This window comes from Megalobrama amblycephala, linkage group LG2, assembly GCF_018812025.1.
Source record: "Megalobrama amblycephala isolate DHTTF-2021 linkage group LG2, ASM1881202v1, whole genome shotgun sequence".
Taxonomy (NCBI): Eukaryota; Metazoa; Chordata; class Actinopteri; order Cypriniformes; family Xenocyprididae; genus Megalobrama; species Megalobrama amblycephala.
In genome coordinates, this window is record NC_063045.1 from 14,712,778 (window position 1) to 14,724,977 (window position 12,200).

Here is a 12,200-nt window from a genome sequence, read left to right on the forward strand (position 1 = left end):
GTTTATTTGCTTGATCAGTGCAGTCAGGGCTGTAGGTATTACCTCATATTGTGACATATTTAAATAATTAAACAGTGTTGTCAGAGTTGATATTGTGGCTTTACTTGCATGCCATTATATTATTAACATTCTACCAAAATTAGGCTAAAATTATGCTATTTTATTACTAAATCACTTGTTATGCTATTTTATTACTAAATATTGTGTTCAATCTTTTTGTCAACTTGTTTTCTTTAAATTAGGACATTTTTTGTATTCATTTTTGAAACTGATTGATCTGAAGTTAATGAAAGCTAATCTTAGAACTCTAGCATTTATCAGAGAAGAAAGATAATTTACCATAAGGTGGCTAACAGTGCGGCTTAGTTAAAGCCCACATCTGAATACATATGAACGGTAGCTTCATTGTCTTCAGTGAATTCTGCAAAGAATGAAGCCAACACATCCAAAAAAGAGGACAAACAAAGTACTACCCTTAATAATATATATCATTTCAGCCAACTTCAGGGCCCTTAAACCGCATCCTGTACAGGAAACCAAGGTTTATAAGTATAAAGAGACCTACCAAGCCAATTCCAGCAGGTCCAAATGATATGCTTACAAACAGACATTGAGTGTAAAGCAACGCGTATAGTGCGTTGGAGCCTGCCTATATCATGAGATAATTGCACCCATCTCATCAGTAGGAGGGATCGACGCGTACCCATACTCACTCCATCAACACCAGCGAATAAAACTGCTGATGTTGATGAATACGAGCTGAATACAGGTTCTTCCATGCCTTCTCGAGCTCAGTATGAAGATCAAGAAGGAATGGAAAGCTTACGGTGGTTGGAGGATTATGGCAAAAAAGGAACCGTTCGACGAACAATCCGCAAACAGTTTCTCTCTTAACCTGCTCCAATGGCAGCTGGCAGCTCAACTCTTCAACAAGCTACAGCTGAGAACCCCATGATCTAGGCTGTTTCTCAATATGCATTCTTCAGCGATCTTGCGTCCTTGTGTTCTTGCTCTACATCATCATCAACCGTCGAAGTTCAGTTCCAATTCTCAAGAACGCAAGAACAGAGAACACATGAAAGTACCCGGATGTGTTCTTGATATCGAGGATGCATCGAATGCAAACTTGAGAGAATCGAACAGTTAAAAATCCCAGAAGACGCTGCGGGCGGTCGACATACGGAAGCCTGCAAGCTTTAAAGTTCTCGTTCTCACTTACGAGATTCCTGCTACAAGCTCGCAAATACGTGACGGCTCGTGAAAGTAAACCGTTTGTTTTGATTAATTTTAATCAAGTGATAACCTGAAGAAAGCCTGCAGTATTTTTATTGGAATATAAAAAATAATCTTAAGATTGACAAAGCATGTAACACAAAGGCTACTCATTTTCATAAATACACGAGGTGAAATAAAAAGATATAAAATTATATGAAAACAATGTCTTTAATAATATGAAAGAAAGTTTTTAATAGGTTATGACATTTGTTTGTGATGTTATGTTGTATTTATTGTGCATTAGCCTCTTATAATATGCTGGGACGGTCAGTTGAGCAACAAGATCGCAGCACATCTCAATTCTCAAATGATGCGTTCTGTGTCCTCGCGTCCTTCCGAGTTCGTTCTTTCAAGGTCGTCTGGCAAGACCGGACTCCACGAGAACGCAAGTCTGTTCTCTGAAAGCAGGTGATGGCGATTTAGCGGTAATCAGGGAACCGGCTTTACTGACGAAATGCGCATGACAATCGCATGCGATATATCGGTCAGCCCTATTTGATAATATGTTTTTTGATAACATATAAATATGTTTTCAGACACCGGTTCACAAGGAGGAGTTCCCCATATGCGTTCAAACACAGTGTAGAGTTTCGAAAGGGAAAAGCATGTTACTGTTGAAATTTGGCCATTTTTTACAGCAATTTTTTACAGTGTGCATTGCTAAAGTATAGAAAATGTTTTTTACAATGTGTCGACCAATCAGAATCAAGAATTTTAGAGAGCTGTAGTATAAGCTGGGTTTTATTGGTATGTGCTGATTTGGTTGACATAGAATGTCTTTCAGCCATAATGACATAACTAATTGTAAGGATAGTCCTTGTATATCCTGGATCAAAATGATTTGGTACAATATTTGGAATGATACTGTGCTTTTAAGGGTAACAAACTGCATACCAGCTACATTCTGAGCTGTAAAATATTCCAGTACCAAAATGCATGCATACATGCCTAATTCTTATCGTCTATCATTAGACTGAATGCAAGACTGGAAAGATTAACAGGAACATTATCTTTTCATCACTCTGTTACTCATACCACAAGAAGAAAAAAGACTCTTGTGACTCCACCCCCATTTACAGTATATTTATACAGTGTTTTGCCACGAGAAATCAGTGTCATCTTCATCATGACCATCATCATCTCTCTGCTCCTGCTGGCCTCTCTGCTGACACACCTGACCTTCACTGGTGATTATATAACAGTATATTATGATGATTTTTAAGATGATGTTTAACTTTATGTGCTGAATAAGTTGACTGACAGCACTATCTCTCTCTATAGTGAACGGCACAGAAGCCATACCCCACTCCAGACCTTACATGGTTTCTATTCAGAAGAACAGGAATCATATCTGTGGTGGATTCCTCATTTCTGATCAGTTTGTCTTGACTGCCGCACATTGCTGGAACGGGTAAGAGCTTGTTTAGAAATCACTTTTGACTGACACAACGACTGCAGTGCAACCACACAGTGTATCATATGACATAAATGACCATCATGACTTTCTCTTTTAACAGAAAAGAGGTTCTGACGGTTGTGGTTGGTGCTCATGACTTAAGCAAGAGTTCAGATCATATCGATGTGCTGTCCTACAAACCGCATCCAGACTATATATTCCGTCCTCATCGGAATGACATCATGCTTTTGAAGGTGACAACCTGTAATATTTTTAGTTTTTAGTTGTTCAAATAGTTTCTGATCAGGTAGCTGAAACAGCAGCTAAAATGTGACATTTGAATTTCTATTGCAATTACTTGCTGTAAAAAATAACGGAAAGGATTAAATTATTTTCTAACGTACAGAAAATGCCAAAAAAGAGTCTATGTCCTACTTTTTTTTCTTTGTTTTTGCTATGTGTAGGGGAAAAAAGAAAGAAAAAAGGGTAAAATGCAGAATATCTGAAAAATCATTGATAAATTCATTGTCATTTCTATACACAGCAGAAAGAAAAAAAAATAGTGTAGGAAATTTAGTGTAGTGTAATAGTGAATTTAGTAAAGTAGTGTAATAGTAAATTTAGTAATAGTGTAGGCACTTTTTAAAAGTGCCCCTGTAATGCTGTTTTTAAGGTTGCTAATTTTGTTTTGGAGGTCTCCTTTTACATATATCAAAAACACTTTAATTTTCTCATAATATACATTGCACATCACATTTCTCAGAGTCTGAAAATGTTTCGTTCAAAGATTTTCTCTCTTTAAACTCCTTTCCGTGAGTCTTCTCTACTCTGATTGGTCTATATAGTTAGAAATGAAAGGCCCATTACCATATCTGAATTTCAACTCTGGGGGCTTCCTCAGCAATTACAAACGATGATACAAGCAGTATAGCAAAACTGGGCCACTTTATGAGGCACTTAAAGTAAAACATGCATAAAATATGCAAGAAAATTCACCTCGGCCTTCAGCGCTGTAACCTCACAAACAGCAGTATAATCAACTGAAGTTCAGTCTTGATGATTAAATCTTTTATTATTAACGGTTGTGTTTTTGAATTACAGCTACAGGAAAAAGTCAAACTAAACAACAATGTTAAATGGATATCATTACCAAAGAAAGGAGAAGACGTGGGAACAGATACTGTCTGTAGTGTTGCCGGCTGGGGAGGACAGACGATTAATAGCCTACCGACTAATCGTCTAAGGGATGCAAATGTGTGTATAATGAACAACAGAGAATGTAGCAATAAATGGGGAAGGTACTACTACAAAGAATCACAGATGATGTGCACATATGGCCATGGTAGATCCTGCCATGTATGTACAAAGATGATTCACATACTTTAATAGTTAATTTATGAACTTAAGTTTAAACTGATACAGTATGCACTTTAGTGATGTGTTGATCTCTGTTTCTTCACAGTATGATGGAGGAGGTCCTTTGGTTTGTGGAAACACTGCAGTTGGTGTCACATCATTTGCATATGAAAGGCTCTGCAATTCACCTGACTATCCTAATGTGTATACTAAGATTTCACCATATCTTGAATGGATCGAAAACAAAATTAGAAATGTGAATTGAGTTAAGTTCTTAAATTCTTGTAACTTCCAATAAAGTATCACATGGCAAGCATCATTTATTCAAAAAGTCCTCATTGTCAACCATATATAATTACAATATTACATGGGAGGCACAAAAGTCATTTTACATTAGTTCACTTGGTGGCCATCTTGGTTACGCCTTCAATTTTTATTCATTCAAGTATGGCTCATTTCAATTTAAATGAGGAAAGACTAAACACTGCAAAACCATTGGTCAATATTAGGAATAAAATCAGACAAATATGGTATAATAAATTCAGTTTCTTCAGCTCAAAGTATTACAGTTATGGTTGTATACAAACGCATGACAAGGAAGATTCAAGAATAACAGTCTTTTAATAAATCCACAGGCAAAGAAATCCACAAACTGGTAAACAGGAAACACAACCACACATAGCACAAATGATACCAGACAATACTGAACTGAAAACACAGGGCTTAAATACACAGACAAACAAGGTGGGTGATTGAACAGTTGGTGGTGATAATGAAGGTGATCAGTAACTAAGGTAACAAACTAGTGGCGGGAAATGGTCCAAACAGGGTGTACATGTAACACAAAGCCTACAAAAGAATAATAATAAGACAAAGTAGTCAAAATAAAATAAAGGAGTGGCCAATTTTATGCACCCTTAGAATGTCTTTTTGAGAGCTGCAAATCCTTTGACATCTTTTAGAGTCAAACTCTTCTGAGAATATGGAGAGGAACTATTGTAAGATATCTCAGTCAGCATTTGTACTACACAATTCTTCCACTAAAAGTATGAAACAATGTTACACAATATACACATTAAAACAACTGAGAGGTGAAGTGAATAACATTGATTATATCATTACAATGGCACCGGTCAAGGGCTGGGATATATCATGCAGAAACTGAAGTCAGTTCTTAAATTTCATGAGTTGGAAGCAGGAAAAATGGACAAGTGAAAAGATCTTAAAGGATTAGTTCACTTTAAAATGAAAATTAAATTTAAAATAAAATTGAGTTATATAAATAATCACCCTGATGCTCCAAAGCTTAATTAAGGCAGTGCACGGAAGGCGGTCTGGCGGAAGATAGTTATTTTACTTTATAACATGTTAAATGTGGATATTTTTCTTACACAAATGCTTCGCTCAAAAACTCGAGGCGAAAGATTGCTCAAAAATGCACATGAATCGAACGCCTGTATATACGTACAATTGAAATGAAGTATACTTTGCAAGGCTGTGCATTTGTGTGCTATACATGTAAAAAAACAAATTATATCCAGGGCTTAATTCACCTGAGCGTCCTAATGTGTATACTAAGATTTCAGCATATCTTCAATGGATCCATGAACAAATTTGAAACGTTGTGTCTACATGGAATTATAAAAAAGGAAGAAATGATAATAAACCTTCCATAAACCTTCTTTAAGTAAACATATTGTAGGAGCCATTTTTGAGTTTAGGTAAATCTAAATTATTTTGCTATTGGAGCATGGGTACGTTTTGTTAGATTAGGGTCCTTTATTTTGTAGGAACTTTTATTTTGACAGTCGGTGAGAATGTTTGAAGATAAAGATGGCCGCCTCTCACCTTTCTCAAACAAAGGAACATAGGAAGCTGTTGGAACGTATTAAGCATACAGTTCTTTACATCGCTATTTGAATCGCTAAAGAATCTATATTGAATTAATTGAATCACTGTTGAACACTATTTGGACATTATTTTTGATATTAAGTTGTGCCTTCTTTAACCACCACCCTTTTCAACCACTTACCAATCGTTTGTTGGATTACTTTATACTGCTTCACAATCAAATTGTTTGGAACCCATGGAAGCATTTGTTTAACTTCTAATGAAGGTGTTTTTTTTGTGGGGGTTTTTTTGATACTTTGGAGTTGACAAAGTTTTGGATCTTTTGACAATTTACCTTTTCAAGTTCACTATTGGAGTGCATTATCGTTTGTTACTGGATTTGCTATTGGAGCGGACCATGATTTTGTTGTTCATGCATATACAGCTTAAACGAAGCCATGAGAATCAACTGAGTTGAAGATAACTGTGCTGTGTTTAATTTTTTTAAAAGAAAAAGGAAAATAAGTTTTTTGTTGTTGTTCTCAAAAAATGGCTGATGACAAACTTAAAGAGCTTTGCGCAACACACAGAGGAAAACTTGGCATGTGTACATGCAAAATGAATGAATTAAAGGAATTATTAAAAAGTGGAGATATTGAAGCTGTTGATACAGGCATTGAACAGCTCCATGTGGCATTGGACGAGTTTAAAGATGTGCATCAATCTGTGCAAGTGTTGTATAAGGAAGAGAAAAAGAAAAGTGACAATGATGATTGGTATCAACCAAAGATGCAAACTTTTGAAAAATTTTTGAATGAGGTAGAAATGAGGAAGAGTGCTCAAAGCTATGAATCCCAAACTTTGGTGTCTCCTTTTGACAGTATATCCATTGCGGCAGCACGTGCCAGTAAAGTAGAACCTTCACGTTCTGGTGCCAGTGTTGCCTCAAAATCTTCGTCAGTGTCTGCCGCACGTTTAAAAGCTGAAGCTGAAAAGGCAGCTCTATTGCAACGTACTGAAGAAAAAACACGCCTTGGAAATGGAAAAAATTAAATTAAAGTGCAAAATGCAATGGAAAGAGTTGAACTTGAAACAGAGTTGGCTGCAGCTAATGCAAATGTGCGAGTGTTACAGAGCATTGATGCTGAATCTATGAACTCTAAAATCATATCGACAGAAGTTTCAGAATTGCCAGGAAATGGCATGAATGCGTATCTGGAGAGCAATTATGAAAGAACCAAGGAACATGTTCATCCAGAACTCTCACCAGTGGAGTACGCAAGAATTTCTACTGTTCCCAAAACACCATTGCAAAGGGTTTTAACACCGGATACAAGACAGTGGAGGTAGCAAAGGCTTGTTCAGACCTTTCAAGCCAATCTGACCAGTCAAGCAGCTACAGGTACTTCCTTTCCACATACATCTTTAAGCTCAGATACCAGTAACCTTGGTGCTGTTGCTGATCTTATTGCACAGCAACAGAAAATGACATTACTTCCAACTAGGCATCTACCCATGTTAACGGTGAACCTCTGAACTTCAGACCATTTATGCAGGCATTTGAACACTCTATTGAGACAAACACCAGCAATAGCCAAGACAGACTGTATTACCTTGAGCAATACACCTCTGGCCAACCTAAGGAACTGGTCAGAAGTTGCCTTCATATGGATACAGATAGAGGATATGCAGAGGCAAAACGTCTATTGGAACTTCATATTGGAGATGAATTTAAAATTACTAATGCTTATATGGATAAAGCCTTAAATTGGAATAACATCCCATCAGACAATGGAGAAGCTCTGTACAGTTATGCTCTTTTCCTCCGTGGATGCTGCAATGTAATGCGTACCTTAAGGTACATGGACGAGCTGAACCTTCCATTAAACCTGAGGCTCTTAACCTCCAAGACGGCTCCTCAAACAGAAGGTCACCAAAAGCAGCCGCTAACAGTAGCAAGTCAATGAGTTCCATGCAGAAGAGCAGAGGGAGCAGTTTCGCCACAACAGTATCAGTTGCACCAAAGAACAACAAAGAGAGCACAACAGTATCAGTTGCACCAAAGAACAACAAAGAGAGCACAAGTTCATCAAAACTCTGTCCTGTCTGTAATGGTGAGCATGAGATCGTGTTATGTCAAGAGCTGATGAAGAAGTCCCACAACGCACAAGTTGAGCTGCTAAAAACTAAAAGGTGTCTGCTTTGGTTGTCTTGCTAAAGGACACATGAGTTTGACTTGCGAAAATAGACAAACTTTTCAGTTTGTTCAAAATTACATCCCACTATCTTGCATATACCTCAAAACGTATCGAAAGAGCAGAGTGATGCAGGTCCTTCAGACAAAAGGGCAGTGAGCAGTGGATTGGTTTCACTGAAAACAGAAGCACCTAATTGTAATGATGAACACTGTGCACTTGCAAAGGAGTGACATTACTTCCCAAAGGAGTAGTGACTTTCATAATGAGTATAGGGCATTCATGGAAATGGTCCTATCATGCGGATATGCTGAACTAGGGCTGGGCGATATATCGCATGCGATTCTCACGCGCATTTCGTCAGTAAAGCCGGTTCCCTGATTGCCGCTAAATCGCCATCACCTGCTTTCAAATGGAGCGCCATTTAATAGACAGAGCCGTAGATCACTGAAAAGCCACGCAATATCGCGTTCATTATCTAAGGCGATTCATCTGCCATAATGAACGTGATATTGCGTGGCTTTTCAGTGATCTACGGTTCTGTCTATTAAATGGCGCTCCATTTGAAAGCAGGTGATGGCGATTTAGCGGCAATCAGGGAACCGGCTTTACTGACGAAATGCGCGTGAGAATCGCATGCGATATATCGCCCAGCCCTGTGCTGAACCTGTACCCCAAGACCAGTTGATGCAGGAAAATGGGAAGGTGTGGTACATTCCACACCATGGTGTGTTTCACCCAAAGAAGGGGAGCTTGCGTGTGGTATTTGATTGCTCTGCAGCTTATCAGGGTGCCTCACTGAACACCGAACTCATTCAAGGTCCCAGTCTTACAAACAGCTTAATTGGGGTCTTAGTCCGTTTCCGTCTTGACAACATCGCTATCATGGCTGATGTGGAGAAAATGTACTATCAAGTAAAGGTCCCATCTCATCATGTGAACTTCTTGCACTTCCTTTGGTGGCCAAATGGGGACGTTAGTCAGCCACTGAAAGAGTACAGGATGATCGTACATCTTTTTGGCGCAACATCATCGGCTAGCTGTGCAAATTATACTTTAAAGAGGACAGCTGAGGATAACAAAGGGTGCTTCTCAGCCGATGCAACTAGCACAGTCAAGAACAACTTCTATGTGGATGATTTGTTAAAGGCAGTGGACACAGAGGACCATGCCATTAGACTTTGTATAGAGCTGAAATCACTCTGTGCAACTGGAGGCTTTAAGTTGACCAAATGGATTAGTAACAACAGAGCTGTATTGGCCTCTATTCCAGAGCATGAAAGGGCCAAGGACATAAAGAATCTTGATCTTGACATAGAGGATTTGCCAGTTGAAAGAGCTCTCGGTGTGCAGTGGTGTGTTAAGGAAGACACTTTCACATTCCAGGTGACAATAAAGGAGCATCCATGCACCAGACGTGGGATTCTGTCCATGGTCAGTTCTATATATGACCCACTTGGATTCATTGCACCTCTCACCTTTCCGGCAAAACACATCTTGCAAGAGTTATGCAAGCAGAACATTGGATGGGATGAAGAATTGCCAGAGGTTCATGCTCAAGCCTGGAAGCAATGGTGGCAAGATCTTCCAAGAGTGAGAGAGTTCAAGGTCAATCGATGTCTTGTACCAAACAATTTTGGAGATGTCAAAACAGCACAGATGCACCACTTCTGTGATGCGAGTGACCTTGGGTATGGAACAGTTACGTATCTTAGGTTGACCAGTAGCACCAATGTCCACGTCACCTTTATAATGGGAAAGGCCTGAGTTGCTCCCTTAAAACTGATGACCACACCACGAATTACTGCTGCAGTTTTGGCCGTACGAATAGACAAGATGCTATCTGAGGAGTTGCATATGGAATTGGAAAGGTCTCTGTTTTGGACAGATAGCATGACTGTTCTAAGGTACATCTGGAATGAAAGCAGAAGATTCCTAACTTTTGTGGCAAATCATGTAAATGTCATCAGAAGTGCGTCACATGTCTCCCAATGGAAGTATATAGGCACCAAACTCAATCCCGCTGATTACGCCTCTCGGGGACTACATGTCAACACATTCCTGAAAAGAACAACATGGATCAGTGGCCCAGACTTTCTAAAGGAACCATCTCATCGCTGGCCAGAGCTTCCATCTGAACCCATTCTCTCTCAAGATGACCCTGAATTAAGAAAAGGAGTTGTCACTGTCAATGCTGCTGTGAAGGAAAACTGTGATGCCACTACTTACCTCATGAATTACTTCTCAACTTGGAAGAGGCTCAAGAAAGCTGTGGCATGGTTCCTGAGGTTCAAGTCTGTTCTGTTGAAATTACTTAAGAATGGCAAGAAAGATCTAAACAGACATATCATGACCACAAGAAAAGGAAAACATGAAAAGACAGGTCCACATGTTCTATCAATCAGTTATCTAGAGGATGCTGAGGTCGCAATCTTACAGTTTTGCCAAAGGCAGGGATTCCCACAAGAAATAGCCTGTTTGCAGAAAGGCATGCAAAATGTAAACAGAAACAGCTCCATCTACAGGTTAGATCCTCTGATGTCCAATGGCATCTTAAGAGTTGGTGGGCGTCTGAGTAAAATGTCAATGCCCACTGAGCAGAAACACCCTGCTATTCTCCCTAAGGACCATCACGTTTCCAAACTCTTACTTCAGCACATCCATCAAGAAGTTGGACACGGTGGAAGAAATTTCATGCTCTCCAAACTCAGACAAAGATATTGGATTCCTTGCGCCAACACTCTGGCCAGAAAGATAGTCTATGAATGCACCAAATGCAGAAGAGTCAAGTTGAGTACAGGTGAACAAAAGATGGCAGACTTGCCAGTTGACAGGTTGACCCCTGACCTTCCGCCCTTCACGCATGTAGGAGTTGATTATTTTGGGCCATTAGAGGTAAAACGAAGCCACAGCATTGTAAAACGATATGGCGTGATTTTCACATGTCTTGCCAGCCGTGCAATACACTTGGAGGTTGCACATTCCCTTGATACTGACTCTTGCATTCATGCATTCAGACGTTTCATTGCCAGAAGAGGTCCAGTGTCTGAGTTGCGGTCAGACAATGGAACAAACTTTGTTGCCACTGAAAAAGAACTAAAAGTGTCTTTGAAATCTTGGAACATGCAACAAATTGAAAAAAGCCTGCTCCAAAAGGGAGTGAAATGGACATTTAACCCTCCCCATGGTGCCCATTATGGAGGGATATGGGAGAGGTTGATTCGCATGATCAAAACGACATTACGGTCAGTCACCTGCCAGCAGTATCTGGATGATGAAGGCCTTCAGACAGTGATGTGTGAGGTTGAGGCCATTCTCAATAGCCGTCCACTCACAACTGTTTCTGATAACTCAAATGACTTGGAGCCGTTAATGCCTAACCATATACTGCAGCTTAAGGTGCAGCCTGTTCTACCTCCAGGTTTGTTCGTTAAGGAGGATCTTTACACCAGACATCACTGGAGACAGATCCAGTACATTGCCGACTTACTTTGGAAACGCTGGGTCCGAGAGTATCTCCCTCTTCTGCAAACATGGCAAAAATGGTCTCGTGCCAGACGCAATTTCTGTCCAGGAGACATCGTGCTAGTAGCCGACAGCACGGCACCAAGAGGATCATGGATGCTGGCTAGAGTTACTGAAACCTTCCCTGACTCCAAAGGCTTGGTCCGCAGTGTACGGCTTCAAACCAAAACAAGCCAGCTTGAAAGACCTATCAGTAAGATCTGCTTGCTAGTAGAAGGCCAGCAATCTAAAGCTGAGTGAAATCTGAATGAACTTGCGCACGTGCACACATTGTCATACAGATGCATACACTGAATCTTTGCACTCATTTATCCTTGTGAATAATGCATAATGAGCTTAAAGGTGCTAAAGAGGATGTTTTGTTTTATACATTTTTGCAATATTACTTGAAACTGTCTTTACTAACTGATAAAAGACTATTTATTAGGTGCACTGAAAGGAATAATATTAATATACATCATCTGTACACGAGGTAGGGCCTTAAAAACATCAGCCAATCGTTTACGCGATCATCGAGTAAACGATTGGCTCTCCGGCTTGTCGATCACTGCCGTGACGTTCCTTGTGAGAGACGTGCGCGGATTGGCCCTCTGGCTTGTCAATCACTGCCATGACGTTCCTTG

The 12,200-nt window shown here is 39.6% G+C and overlaps 1 protein-coding gene across 2 annotated transcripts; it reads left to right on the forward strand.

Annotated features, from left to right (window-relative positions):
* The first annotated feature begins 2,257 nt into the window (after positions 1-2,257).
* On the forward strand, positions 2,258-5,020 carry LOC125263762 (granzyme G-like). Of its 2 annotated transcripts, none has more exons than XM_048182942.1 (5): positions 2,258-2,462; positions 2,557-2,686; positions 2,793-2,925; positions 3,773-3,925; positions 4,134-5,020. In XM_048182942.1, the coding sequence occupies exons 1-5, from the start codon at positions 2,402-2,404 to the stop codon at positions 4,290-4,292; spliced, it is 636 nt and encodes a 211-aa protein (XP_048038899.1). In that variant the 5' UTR covers positions 2,258-2,401; the 3' UTR covers positions 4,293-5,020. The 2 variants fall into 2 exon arrangements, with proteins under 2 accessions (XP_048038899.1, XP_048038898.1); XM_048182941.1 differs by having other exon boundaries at positions 2,262-2,462; positions 3,773-4,027; positions 4,134-5,013.
* The last annotated feature ends 7,180 nt before the right edge of the window (positions 5,021-12,200 follow it).

What these genes read in the sequence shown, in the direction of transcription:
- LOC125263762 (XM_048182941.1), top strand. Translation starts at nt 2,402, where the DNA reads ATGACCATCATCATCTCTCTGCTCCTGCTGGCCTCTCTGCTGACACAC. An exon ending in GCCGCACATTGCTGGAACGG is followed by an intron (nt 2,687 to 2,792) that starts GTAAGAGCTTGT and finishes CTCTTTTAACAG; the next exon opens with AAAAGAGGTTCTGACGGTTG. An exon ending in GCCATGGTAGATCCTGCCAT is followed by an intron (nt 4,028 to 4,133) that starts GTATGTACAAAG and finishes GTTTCTTCACAG; the next exon opens with TATGATGGAGGAGGTCCTTT.